The sequence below is a fragment of the Enhydra lutris genome, unplaced genomic scaffold, assembly GCF_002288905.1.
Source record: "Enhydra lutris kenyoni isolate GAN:26980312 unplaced genomic scaffold, ASM228890v2 scaffoldscaffold35, whole genome shotgun sequence".
NCBI lineage: Eukaryota > Metazoa > Chordata > Mammalia > Carnivora > Mustelidae > Enhydra > Enhydra lutris.
The window spans coordinates 4,548,522-4,563,394 of NW_019154119.1; the positions used below are offsets into that span (position 1 = coordinate 4,548,522).

General features: G+C 36.7%; 1 protein-coding gene across 3 annotated transcripts in view; it reads left to right on the forward strand.

Moving 5' to 3' along the window:
• The window catches only part of LOC111154089 (ATPase family, AAA domain containing 2B), a 156,874-nt gene that overhangs the window by 62,837 nt on the left and 79,164 nt on the right, over positions 1-14,873 (forward strand). For all 3 annotated transcript variants that reach the window (XM_022513459.1, XM_022513458.1, XM_022513460.1), the window contains 2 exons: positions 8,473-8,632; positions 14,298-14,388. In XM_022513459.1, coding sequence (XP_022369167.1) covers positions 8,473-8,632; positions 14,298-14,388 — 251 coding nt within the window. The remainder of the gene's footprint in view (positions 1-8,472; positions 8,633-14,297; positions 14,389-14,873) is intronic.

Consider the following 14,873-nt stretch of genomic DNA (forward strand, 5'->3'; position numbering starts at 1 on the left):
GCTTCTCCCTCTGCCTCTGCCTGCCATTCTGTCTGCCTGTGCTTGCTCTCTCTCCCTCTCTCTCTCTCTGACAAATAAATAAATAAAATCTTTAAAAAAAAAAAAAAAAAGGGAGATCAGATTGTAAGTCTTACTCTATCATACAGTTTCGTTATGTACTCTCAAGAGAAACCCTTTGTCAGGACTGTGGTTTGAAAAATTTTCAACTAGTCTGGCACTTTTTTGTTGCTTAACTGTGATTTTTGAAAAGCATAAGATTTTAATCTTGGTGAAACCCATAATATCAGTTTATTTTTATATGTATTTTTTGTTTCTTGAGAATAATTGTGTAAACCAATTTGTCAATAATTCTGTTTTCTTTTAACATATTAATAGTTTTAGTTCTTAAAATTTGCTCCGTGATTTTTTAAAGATTTATTTATTTATTAAAAAGATTTTATTTATTTATTTGACAGAGATCACAAGTAGGCAGAGAGGCAGGCAGAGAGAGAGGAGGAAGCAGGCCCCTGTTGAGCAGAGAGCCTGATGCGGGACTCGATCCCAGGACCCTGGGATCATGACCTGAGTCGAAGGCAGAGGTTTTAACCCACTGAGCCACCCAGGCGCCCTAAGATTTATTTTTTTCAGAGAGAATTCATATTGGTGTGAGTAGGAAGAGGGGCCAAGGGAGAGAGAAAGAATATCAAGCAGACTCTACAGTGTGTGCAGAGCCCAACTTGGGGCTCAGTCTCATGACCCTGAGATCATGACCTGAGCTGAAATGAAGAGTCGTCTGCTTAATTGACTCAGCTGCCCAGGCGCCCCTAGCTTTGCTTTTTAACAACTTAGCTGTGACATGTGTCACTATGGGCTTTGTGTTTATTCAGATTCATGTTTATCATGTATTTGCAAATTTGTCTTTTTTCGATCTTTTTCTCTCCATCTTGGATAATATTTTCATCTATCTTTGGTCAGTCCTTGCTTTTTACTTTGTCGTGTGCATTTTGTTGTTCAGCCAACACATTTTTTTGTTTCAGAAATTATTTTTTTCAGTTGTAGAACTTACATTTGATTTTTTTTTCTTTTTTAGAGAGTGTGAAAGTGTGTGCACATGTGTATGTGAGCATTGAGGGGAGGGGCAGAGGGAGAGAACCTTAAGCAGACTCCACACTGTGTAGGGAGCCTGATGTGGGGCTCAGTCTCATAACCCTGAGATCATGACCTGAGCCAAAATCAAGAGTGAGATGCTTAACTGACTGAGCTACCCAGGCCCTCCTTGATTCTTTTGCATTATTTGTATTTTTCCAGTGTGATTTTCATGCATTTAAACATTTTGTTTTACTTCATTGAGGTTAATAATAATTGCTTTAAAATCCTCTTGTGTTGGGGCACGTGGGTGACACAGTCAGTTGAGCGTCTGACTCTTGGTTTTGGCTTGGGTTGTGATCTTAGGGTCATGAGATTGAACCCTACATCAGGTTCTATGCTTAGTGTTGAGTTTGCTTGGGACTCTTTCTCCCTCTGCCCCCTCCCCCACATTCACATGTGCTCTCTTTCTAAAATAAACATAAATAAATAAATCTTTAAAAATCCTCTTATGTTAGAAAAAAAATCCTCTTATGTTAGACCAAGTTTTGTGTGTTTTTTTTTTTTTTTTTAAGATCTTTATTTATTTATTTGAGAGGCGGTGAGAGAGAGAGCATGAGAGGGGAGAAGGTCAGAGGGAGCAGCAGACTCCCTGTGGAGCTGGGAGCCCGATGGGAGCGGAAGGCAGTTGCCTAACCATCTGAGCCACCCAGGTGCCCCACCCACCCTCTTATGTTAGCTTCCACATCTGGTTTCATCTCACTGTTGGGCTTGTTTGTTTTCTTCTGAAAATATGTTCTGTTGTTTTGGTACTTCATTTGTTGGGCAATTTTGGATTGGATCCTGGATTTATTAATGCTCGTTTGGGAAGGCTCTGGATTTTATTATTTTTCTTTTATGAGTAGTATTTCCTGTGTTTTACAGATAATTTTCTGCTTTAGGATTGAATTACAGACTGTTTCTTGGCTGGCAGCTTTGATCTCCTTTCAGATCTTTTTTTTTTTTTTTTTAATCTTTACCAGTACTTTCTTTGCTCTGTGTCTTTGTTGTTAGGGTTCATTTAGAGATGTGGGTAGATGGAGTTTGGGGATGTCTTCCCTGGCTCTTGACTTTGTGGGATCCCCCATATTCTTTAGTGTTAATGGTCAACCTTCTCTTTTCTGAACTCTCAGGCTGGAAAGTTAAGGGGTTTCCCTTAACATAATCTTCCTTACCTATCTCACTGTACTTAGCCCCATGCTGAAAGCCAGAGGGAGGGGAACTTGCTTTCTCTATGTTCTTCTTTTCTCCAGATGACCATGAATTTCCAGCAAAGTCTGTATGTCTCTGTTTACTCACTAGTTCCTTCAGTGTTTTTGTATTATTATGTACAGGTTTTATAATTATTTCCTGCAGCAGAGCAAGGGGTTTATCTGGCAGGGTTTTCATCCATCAAACCTGGAAGGGGAACCTTTGAGTACCGAGTATGCAGGTTTTAATTTCTAAAGTAATTACTAATAGAAATATGTTGTAATTTCTAAAATGTTAGTTGGTAGTTGGAGGGATAGAATAATAATAAAAAAATTGAAATGCAGTCAAGAAGACGAACAGAATCATAGGACCAGTGGGAGAAACATACAAATGTAATTTAGATTTAAACCCAAATACATAAAAAATGACCTGAAATGAAAAGGGACTAAATGTTCTTCTTCTTCTTCTTTTTTTTTTTTTAAGAGCTAACTGTTTATTTTAGAGAAAAAAAGTGCCATGTGATTTGGCGGGGGGAACCAAGGTAGAAGGGGGAGAGAGAGAATCCTCAAGCAGACTGCCTGCTGAGCATGGACCCCAACTTGAGGCTTGATCCCAGGATGCTGAGATCATGACCAGAGCTGAGATCATGATGTGAGCTGAAATCAAGAGTCAGCCGTTTGAGCAGCCGAGATGCCCCAGACCAAATGTTCTTTTTTTAAAGATTTAAAGATTTATTTATTTATTTTAGAGAGAAAGAGATAGCATGGGGGTAAGGGGCTGAGGGAGAGAATCTTCCAGCAGAGTCTGATGCGGGGATTGATCTTACCACCCATCAGATGGTGACCTCAGATGAAACTATGAGTGAGAAGCTTAACTGACTGAGCCGCCCAGGCTCCCCCTAAGTGTTCTTTTTAAAAGACAAAGATTGTCAAACTGAGGAAAAATAAAATATGATGATACTTTGTTTATAAGAGATATACCATGTATAAGGGTATAGAAAGATTCCAAGTAAAATGGTGGGAAAAAAGCATGCAAAACCTTAGTCAGAAATACACATAGCAGTGTTATTCATAATAGCCAAAACATAAATAATCCATTAACTGCTGAATCCGTAAACAGAATGAGTTATAGCCATACAGTTCACCCTTAAAAAGGAATGAAATTCTGACACATGCTGCCTGGGTTTAGCTTGTATGGGTACATGTGACATGGATGACCCTAAGAGACTTAATGCTAAGTGAAGTAATTCATACACAAAAGGTCACATGTTACACTATTTTATTTATCTTATTTATTTTTTCAAAAAATATTTGTTTATTTAGAATGAGTGAGTGAGTGCATGAACTGGGGAGAGGTGCAAAAGGAGGGAGGGGGGAGAGAATCTGAAGCAGACATGGGCTTGATCTGAGCCACCCAGGTGCCCAATACTATTTTATTTATTAAAAATGTCCATAATAGTCACTTGTAAAGTGGGCATGAAAGTATGCCAAGTTAATACTAACAGAATACTGCTGTATCAGTATTAGACAAGATAGACTGTGAGGCAGAAAGCATTATTATACATATAAAGGGACCAACTTATAAAAGCTTCAGTTTTTTTTATTAATTTTATTAACATATAATGTATTATTTGCCCCTGGGGTACAGGTCTGTGATTCGTCAGGCTTATACACTTCATAGTACTTACCATATCACATATCCTCCCCAATGTCCATAACCCAACCACCCTCTCCATACCCCCCTCCCCCCAGCAACTCTCAGTTTGTTTTGTGAGATTAAGAGTCTCTTAACGGTTTGTCTCCCTCCCGATCCCATCTTGTTTCATTTTTTCCTTCTTTAACCCCCAAGCCCCCTACTCTGCCTCTCAAATTCCTCATATCAGGGAGATTATATGATACTTGTCTTTCTCTGATTGACTTATTTCGCTTAGCATAATACCCTCTAGTTCCATCCATGTTGTTGCAAATGGCAAGATTTCATTTTTGATGGCTGCATAATATTTCATTGTGTGTGTGTGTGTATACATATACACACACATACTACATCTTCTTTATTCATTCATCTGTTGGTGGACATCTAGGCTCTTTCCATAGTTGGCTATTGTGGACATTGCTGCTATAAACATTAGGGTGCACGTGCCCCTTTGGATCACTACACATGTATCTTTGGGGTGGGTGAACACCTAGTAATGCAATTGCTGGGTCATAGGATAGCTCTGTTTTCAACTTTTTGAGGAACTTCCATACTGTTTTCCAGAGTGGCTGCACCAGCTTGCATTCCCACCAACAGTGTAGGAGGGTTCCCCTTTAATATTTGTTTTTGATAAGGTCACTCATCTCAGAGAATGAGGAATATAGATATCTATAAAAACCTATTACAAACTTAATGTTGAAAGATGAAAACGTTTAATATGACAGTTATAAGCATGACTATGAACACTTTTGATCAATGTTCTACATAGATCCTGATCAGTGTAGTCTGGTAAGACAAAACAATATAAGGTGTGTGTAATGGAGAGGAATAGACAATGCTGTTATTATTTATAGATGATGTAATTATGTATATAGAAATTCCAAAGCAGTCTATAGATAACTTCTTGGATGTAGTAATGAGCATCTAGCAAGATTAAACCAATCATGATAAAGAATTTTGCCTTTCTTTGTACCACTTTTTTGTATTGACAAAATGACTCTGGAATTGATATGGAAATAGAAGGAAATAATAGTGTATACTTTTGTGGAAGAACAAGGTAGGAGTATTTGCTCTGCTAGTTATTAAGGCCTCTTAAGGTTAAGATAACTTGATGTTGGTGGAAGACTAGACCAATAGACAAATGGAATGAAAATCAGAGCCATAAATACATCTACACATATATGGGTGCTTGATTTATAATAAAAGAGACAATGCAGTACTGTTGGGAAGGGGTGACCTTTTCAATGAATAATGCTGGGAGAATTGGGTATCTGGTGAAAAAAGAAAATGGATCCTTCTTCACACTATGCAAAACAATTCCAGTTGATTTTATTTAGATCCATATTTGAAGGTAATACAGATACGTTTAGAAGATATGTAGGAGAAAGATTTAGGGCAGGCAAGTAGGCCTTGAATATAGTATTAAGTAGTTCAGACTGTATTTTGAACACTAATCAAGGCTACTAAAGGATTTTGATCCAGGGGCTGGCCATTTGATTTTTCTAAAGAAGTCAGCTTCTGATAGAATCCAAGCTAGGCTGTAATTCTGTTTCTGGCCATAGTTGAGACTGTTTTCTGAAAACCCTTCTAAAGAACACTTAAAAATGCTGATAAATATATTTTTTAAGGTGTATTTATTTCTATGAGAGGGTGGTAGAGATGGACAGGAAGAGAGAGAATCTCAAGCAAATTCCCTGCTAAGTGCAAAGCTGGACTTGGGGCTTGAGATCATGACCCTGAGATTATGACCTGAGCTGAAATCAAGAGTCAGATGCTTAACTGACTGAGCCACCCAGATGCCCCCAATGTGCTGATAAATCTTTTTTTTTTTTTTTTTTTAAAGATTTTATTTATTTGACAGACAGAGATCACAAGCAGGCAAAGAGACAGGCAGAGAGAGAGGAGGAAGCAGGCTCCCCGCCGAGCAGGGAGCCCGATGTGGGGCTCGATCCCAGGACCCTGGGATCATGACCCGAGCCGAAGGCAGAGGCTTTAACCCACTGAGCCACCCAGGTGCCCCAATGCTGATAAATCTTAACAAACACTTGAAATACCTATCTGTGATTGGAATGTACTAAGGAAAAATTTGAGGTTAAATATGAATTTACACTTAATGATGCTTATTTTGCATCCTTTATATCTGAAATGAGACACTTAGATCATTAATTTTAATTTATTTAATTAGAAAGAACAAGCACAAATCCTTACTATACATGTACACTGGGTCTCTAGCATTTTGGTTCCATTTATAGTTTTGACAAACATTTAGAACAATTTATTTGGGAGTGAGAATGATTTTTTTTAACTTATTGAGCATATTGGAGAAGTTGTTTCAGGCAGGTAGATAGAAGTGAGAACAGTTAGAAAAACATTAGGAAGACCTTTGTTACTAGAGCTACGGTTTTTGTATAATTAGACATGCAGCATTTTTATTCAGAAATGTTTAAGTCATAGTTTCAAAAACTAAAATATGCACAGAATGATTTTGAATTGAACTTAGTTTAAAAAGTAGCCATTCTAAAGTGGTCATCCCAAAGTATAACAATAATGCAAATGTAATTCTGTAGGAATCTAAACATCATATACATTGCCAGACATAAATTCCCCCCCCGATTGCTGTCTTATTAAAAGACACTTTTATATTTCTTTGAAATTCTTAGTCAGTTTTTAGTAATTTCTACACCTAATATGGAGCTCACATTCACAATCCAGAGATTCAAGAGCCAGCCAGACACCCCTTTATTTCTTTTTTAAAAAGTTTTATTGACATGGTATTCATACATCATGCAGTTCAGTCATTTAAGCTGTTTGTTCATTGGCTTTTAGTATATTTCCAGAGTTGTATAATCATCACAATAATCAGTTACAGAACATTTTCATCTCCCCAGAAAGAAACCTTTTAACCTTTAGCCGTCACTCTCCAGCCTCCTCTTTAGTACCCCCAAATCCTAAGCAACCCCTAATATACATTGTGTTTCTATAGATTTGCCTATTGGATATTTCATATAAATGGAATCATACAGCATGGGGACTTTTGTGACTGGTTTTTTTCAGTTAGCTCAGTGTTTTTGTTTTTAAGATTTTATTTATTTATTTGATAGATCACGAGTAGGCAGAACAGCAGGCAGAGAGGGGGGAAAATAGGCTCCCTGCTGAGCAGAGAGCCCGATGCGCCACTCGAACTCAGGACCCTGAGGTCATGACCTTTGCTGTAGGCAGAGGCTTAACCCACTGATTAGGCCAGTGTTTTCAAGGTTCATCCATATTATAACATCTCTCAGTACTTCATTAGTTTTTATTTACAAATTATATTTCATTGTATGATATACCACGTTTTCTTTATCCATTCATCAGTTGTTGGACATTTGCATTACCTCCATTTCTTGGCTATTGTGAATAAAGCTGCTATGAACATTTGTGTATAAGTCTTTTATGAACATTGCTGGATCATATGGTAACTGTGTTTAATAGCTGATGGAACTGTCAGACTGTTTTCAAAAGACATATACCATTTTACACTCCCATCAAGCAGTGTGTGAATGTTCCCATTTCTTTACATCCTTGTCAATACTTACTGTTTGTCTTTTTGATTATCATCATCCTATTGGGTTTAAAGTGGTACCTTAGGGCGCCTGGATGGCTCAGTCGGTTAAGCGTCTGCCTTTGGCTTGGGTCATGCATGATTCCAGGGTCATGGGGTTGAGTCCCACGTTGGGCTCTCTGCTCAGCGGGAGCCTGCTTCTCCCTCTCCCTGCTGCTCTCCCGCTTGTACTTTCTTCCTCTCTGTAAAATAAATAAATAAAATCTTAAAAAAAAAAAAAAAAAGCAGGGGCACCTGGGTGGCTCAGTGGGTTAAGCCTCTGTCTTCGCCTCAGGTCATGATCTCAGGGTCCTGGGATTGAGCCCCACATTGGGCTCTCTGCTCAGCAGGGAGCCTGCTTCCCCCCCTCTCTCTGCCTGCCTCTTTGCCTACTTGTGATCTCTCTCACTCTCTGTCAAATAAATAAATTAAAAAAAAAAAAAACCAAGCAAACTTTAAAGTGGTATGTCATTTGGTTTTGATTTGGATATCCCTGAAGATGGACCCTTTGTGGAGAAATGTCTTTTTAAATCTTCTGACTGTTTTTAAGTTGGGTTTATTTTCTTTATATTGTTGAGTTGTAATTGTTCTTCTAGACCCTTATCAGGTATATAATTTGCAGATATTTTCTCCTATTCTTTAGGTACATTTTTCCTGATAGTGCAAAATTGTTAATTTTTATGAAGTCCTTATCTCTTTTGTTGTTGTTTCTGTGCTTTAGGTGTCTATTAATAATGTTTTAATACTTTCAAAAATGATTTCTGTACAGTATTTTACATTAAGACTTAGTCATGCCATAATTTTATTAGCATGTAAGACTGTGAAGTTTAGTGTAAGCAGCAGTTTTTACAGTTTTTTTCTTTCTGTTTTTTAATTCATAACTTTGCCTGAAACTTTTGTTACAGCTCTATAGTGTCAACCCTCCTTGCTCTAATGGATGGATTAGATAATAGGGGTGAAATTGTTGTTATTGGTGCTACAAACAGACTTGATTCTATAGATCCTGCTCTTAGGAGACCGGGTCGTTTTGACAGAGAATTCCTTTTCAACCTGCCTGATCAAAAGGTAAAAGTTTCTGTTTTTAATATATGAAGATATATTTGTGATTCAGTTATGAAGCATATATGCACTTTGAGAGTGCATTTTATGAACTTTCATTTTAAAAATTTTGTGCTTATGGGATATCTTAGTAATTCTAAAAAAATGCTTAAATAATTTAGTCTTTTTCTCTTAACAGCTTTTAGAACATTTATGACTTTCAGGAAGAGGAAAACCTGTAGTTAGGTTACTAAAATGCTTACTTACTCTTTTCTTTAGCTTTAAATTTAGATTGTAGTAATTATCTTAGATGGCAGGTTATATACCTCTGGTTAGCCAAAGGAGCTGTGTTCCCATAAAAATAATGTTTTTAGAGTATTAGTGAGATTATGAATAAGAGCCCAATGTGCAAATTTTCATAGAAATGACCATGATATCATATTTAATTAAAAGCAGCAAAAGTTACACATGGGCAATGTATAGTCATTGTGTAAAATGTTATTTAATTCTGCTTGACATTTTTACTGTTGTTCTTGGTTTGAGCAGTTTAATCATTGACTATGTCTTCATTGGAAACTTCCAAGTTTGAAAGGGGGAGATATGAGAAGATACTTTATTTGACAGTGTTTCCCATGTAATTTAACATTACAGATAAGCATAATTAAAACATTTATAACATATAAATATAACCTGAAGAAAGAAGATACTATTTGTGGATGTATAATATATATCCATATATATAATATATTATATATAATATTATATTATATAAAATATAACAGTTATACCCATATATATTACATATATCCATATATAATATACACATTTGTAATTGTTATATAGCTTTGATTTTAGATTGTTATATAGCTTTGATTTTAGATCTTCGTGTAAAATGCCTGGTTTACATACTTAGAGTAAAAGGCTGTGATTAAGACAGTGTACAAGACTAAGGAAATGAAGGCAATGTGCTGCTGTGTAGAGCAGTTCATACTTCAGCTTGAAATCAGTCTGCACAGTCATTAGTAGTTGTCTCAGTTTTTGATTGACGTCTAACTTAGAGGCTTTAATTTGGTACTGAATTTACCTGACTTTATCAGGATAGGAAACCTACCATATGCAACATCATTTTCAAAACCCAAGTGTAGCTTTCAGGGCTCTATCAGTGCATTGAGGTGTGCTTAGTTGTAGGAGACAAGGCTGAGGTGGGAAGAGCCTATTTCAGCATGGGGAAGCATCAGCTATCTTGTTTGGGCCATCTTATGGTCCAAACACATCTTTTAGTGTACGTGGATAATGTGTTTAGTTCTAAGAAACACAGCCTGTGTTCATTTTGGCACAGGAAAGCCATTATCTCATTAACCAGTTGTCTTCTAGTCATGTGGCCCTCAGTCATATATGCCAGTTATAGTCCTCACAATTCAGGTGCAGCTCACAGAGATCAAAGATTTAATAGTAAACAAGGTCTAGAATAGCACTGTCCAGTCAACTTTTCTGTAATGATGGAAATATTCTGTATTTACATTGTGCATTGAGCACTGTCCAGTACGGTAGCCACTAATCACGTTTAGCCCTTGAAATGTCACTAGTGGGACTGAGGAACTGAATTTTAAATTTTCTTTACAAATTTAAATAAAAAAGCATCACATGGGTAGTAGTTTGCTACATTGTACAGCAAGGATCTTGACATAGTTTTCCATGTGAATTTTAACTTCCTACATTTCAAGGAAACTACTTTGAGACTTAAACCTGAGGTCATTTTTCTTGGTCTGTGTCTGTGGAACAGGCTTAGACTGTTTTTTTTTTTTCCTTAGATAATATTAAAGTCATGAGATTATAAGATTAAATGAAATTATCAAATCCTCTGTCCTAAGGAACGGTTCATAAGGTAGAAGGAAAAGTATGAGAGTGAATTCTGGAAGCCAAGTGAAGAAAGTGTATCAGTGAAGACATTGTGACTAACTTTGTGATATGTTGCTGAATTAAGTCAGATGAGAAAATTGGCCATTGGTTTTAGCATTATGTAGGTTATCAGTGAACCTGAATGGGAGCAAATTGACTTAGTGTTGGGTGCAAAAAAATTTAACTGGAGTATGGTTAGCTTAAGAGAGAGCAGGAGGAGAGAAATTGGAGACAGAACAAAAGTTAAGTTTTTCAAAGAGTTTTGTTACAAAAGGAGGCGATAGGTGTTGAGGGAATTGGAGGCAAGAGGGAGTGTGTTATTTTTAAGCTGGGACAAATAGCCAATAGAGAAGGAAATTCTGGTGATGAAATTGAGAAAGAAGAATTATCACAGTATGTCCTTAATAAGCAAGAGGGGCCATAGTATTTACTACATGAGTGGTGAGAATGACTTTAGATAGGAATTGGATAGTTTGTGATACTAGGGAGAAGACAGAATATTATGGGTACAAATGCCTACAGGTAGACAAATTTAGTGTGGAATGTCTCTGGAACTTTTCTTACTGCTTCAGTTTTCTCAGTGAATTAGGAAGCACGGTCCCAATGAGAAGCTGAACGTGAAGACAGAGAAACTGAACTAGTCTGTTAGGAGATAGACCTGACGAATGATCTAGGGAAGGATTAAAGGCAGTGATAAGGATCTGCTTGGGACTTTAAAGTGATACCAGTCAGAGTGTCATATTAGTTCTGCAGTTTGGGCAATGGAATATCGTGACTCTTGCTGTTTGACGAAATAAGTTAAAAAAAAAAAAAAAAAGTGAAAGCAAGCCTTGATTCTTCCAAATTTTAGTAATTTTTAAAATTCTTTATTAGCATAAAATAGCACATACCTTCTTCAGGTGGTAATGCTTTTTAATTTTTGTTTTTTTTCTTTATTATCACCAACACTTACGATTATTATTATTATAAGTATTATGTGTGTGTATATGAGTCCTGAGAAATGAGCAGCTTGAATTTGCCTCTGCTCTTAATAATAGAGGAAGCTACTTTCCATTAGGGGAAACAATGTAACTTACTGTTCTGTATGTCATAAAAAGTGCATCATGAATCATTTCTGATTTAAGTAATTTCTTTTTCTATTTCTTGTTTTTTTTTTTTAAGATTTTATTTATTTATTTGACAGAGATCATAAGTAGGCAGAGAGGCAGGCAGAGAGAGTGGGGGAAGCAGGCTCCCCACCAAGCAGAGAGCCCGATGTGGGGCTCTATCCCAGGACCCTGGGATCATGACCCGAGCCAAAGACAGAGGCTTTAACCCACTCAGCCACCCAGGCGCCCTCTATTTCTTGATTTTACAATAAAGTAAACTCCGATTGATTATATAGAGAAAGATCAAGGCACTAAATGTATTAGAGATCTGACAATAACTTTTGACCTTAAGCAATTAATTTCATTCCTCTAAACCTTTACTTATTTTGTGAAAAGACAGTATAAGAATAGATCTTTTTTGAGACATCTTCCAGCCTGAATTTTTTTGGTGTGTTTCTGGTTCTGAAAGGGTCTTCTAAAATTGATGCCTATGCTGCTAATGAGGTCAAGTAGATTCTTAATGTCATATTCTAGAGAATATAAGGTCTTGGATGGTTTTTTTTTTAACCTTGATTTTATAATTTTTTAGTATCTATTCAGGCAAGTACTTCAAGTCGGAAAAAAATAAGGGTCACATCGTTGGTTTATTTTTGGTAGCTGAACACTTAACTTGGAACTTGGAATTAGACCAGAAGCTATTGTTACCAGATTTTATCAACTTTTTGAGCAAGGTTTATCTTGATGACTTTGAAGTTCTTTTTGTTTTGTTCCTGGACCCCAGATTCCTCATCGAGCTAATAAGACTATCATGTTGGTTATAATTTTCTTTTTCATATTCTTTTTTTTTTAAAGATTTATTTTTTTATGTTGGAAAGAGAGTGCCAGCAAGTGCACATGAATGGGGGTAGGGGCAAGAGGAAGAAGGAAAGAGAGAAAGAGCCCTCAGGCAGACTCCCTCTTGAGTGTGGAGCTCCATGTAAGGCTTGATCCTGGGACCTGGAGATGACTTGAGCCAAAATCAAGAGCTGGCTGCTCAGCTGAGCCACCCAGGCTCCCCTGTTTTTCCTAGTCTTAAAAGCTCAAGTAGCATTGTTTTGTTTTGTTTTGGTTTTTAAAGATTTTATTTATTTACTAGAGAGAGAGATCACAAGTAGGCAGAGAAGCAGGCAGAGAGAGAGGGAGAAACAGGCTCCCCGCTGAGCAGAGATCCCGATGTGGGGCTTCATCCCAGGACCCTGAGGTTATGATCTGAACCAAAGGCAGAGGCTTAACCCACTGAGCCACCCAGGTGCCCCTCAAGTAGCATTGTTGAGGGTATGAGTGCATTTAAGTTTTACAGAGTGTTTTTCCTTGAAAGAAGGCAAAAGTGAAAATAAAAGTCTGATATGACTCTTAATGATATACTGTCAGTTGATTATGGATTCTTACTACTTCAGTTGCTTTTTGACTGTGAAAGAAGAAGAAATTTCATTTAATTTGAAACCAGGATCTTAAAATTTTGATTGTGCTATACAGTTCGATTTAAGGTAGAGAATGCTCTTTTGAAAACAAAAAAATCAAGGTAGAATTGCTCAAATATTTGATTTTTTAAATGAATTAAATTAATATTTACTGAAATATCACCTTATTTATTAAATGCCAAACATTATATTTCTTTATTTCATTGAAAACTTTTTCTACTTAAAACTTTTTCCAAGTTTTAAATTACTTGTTTAGCTTGTCAGTCATAATAATTTATGCATATGATAGAACCAAGAGTTTTATGAAATCTAAACCTGTAGTTTGTTTAAAAGTTAGCACTAATTGGGGTGCCTTACTGGCTCAGTCAGCACAGCATGTAACTTTTGATCTTAGGGTCATGAGTACAAGCCCCAGGCTGGGTGTAGAGCCTGCTTTAAAAAAAAAAGCACTGAGTAATGTATGGAATTGTTGAATCATTATGTTATCTATCTCAAACTATTTATTTATTTATTTATTTATTTATTTATTTAGTTAGTTAGTTAGTTATTTGACAGAGATCACAAGCAGGCAGAGAGGCAGGCAGAGAGAGAAGGGAAGCAGGCTCCCCGCTGAGCAGAGAGCCCGATGTGGGGCTCGATCCCAGGACCCTGGGATCATGACCTGAGCTGAAGGCAGGGGCCCCTCTATCTCAAACTTTTATAACACTCTATATTAATTATTATTTAAAAAAAGGGTTATACATGTTATAATACATTAAAGTTCCTTCTTCATATGTATTTGGGTAAAAATGATCTGATGTGGTAGAATAGTGAAACTTAGTTTTGAATGTAGTCCTAGATCAGTGAATATCAGTCACTTAGTCATATGTTCCATTAGTCAGTTCCTTCACCTCTCAGAATATTAAATATGTTAGTTTGTGAAACAGAGACACGATCTCTCTTACATACTATTTATTCTATTGTTATTGTGGGAATCAGAGTTGATGTAGATGCCATGGTATTTAAAATAGTTGTTTTTCAGGGCACCTGGGTGGCTCAGTGGTTAAAGCTTCTGCCTTTGGCTGAGGTCAAGCTTCCCCCGCTCTCTCTCTGCCTGCCTGCCTACCTGTGATCTTTGTCTGTCAAATAAATAAATAAAATCTTAAAAAAAAAATAAACAATTGTTTTTCTGGGGTATGGTGAGTGCATAAATGTGTTCCAGCTAATACATTTCACAGGTTGTTGATATTATACTTTTTTTCTTAGGCAAGAAAACACATTTTACAAATCCATACCAGGGATTGGAACCCAAAATTGTCAGATGCTTTTTTAGGTGAACTGGCTGAAAAATGTGTTGGTGAGTGCTATTATTTGAATTCTTTGATCGTTATTGTTTGTTCTGCTCAGCCTGCCCTTATGTTTGGAATGTGAATGAGTATAGTTATGTCTGTGCAGTAAATGGCTGGCTCTGCCTTTAAATGTAAGAATTATTTTGAACATTTCACTTGAAATTAAACACTTCTAAGGTACAATTTTAGCTGCCATTAGGTGTTTGATTATTAACAAAGCTAGTAATAATATGCCTTTCATTGAGTGCTGGATTTCCATAATATTACTGCTGTGCGTTCTTTTGGGAGTTGTTCCCTCTCAGAAATTTTACTAAGAAAAATAAGCTTAACCTTGAGAAATAAAGTCCATGTTGAGGGCAAGACTGTAGTCTTTTACTTTGCAGATTATCTGATGTGCTCGTCTTCATGCCTGTGGTCTAGAAAGAAGTTGAGTGAGAGGAGTCTTCAAAAGAAAATATTTATTGGCATCTGCTAGTATTTCCCAAAATATAAA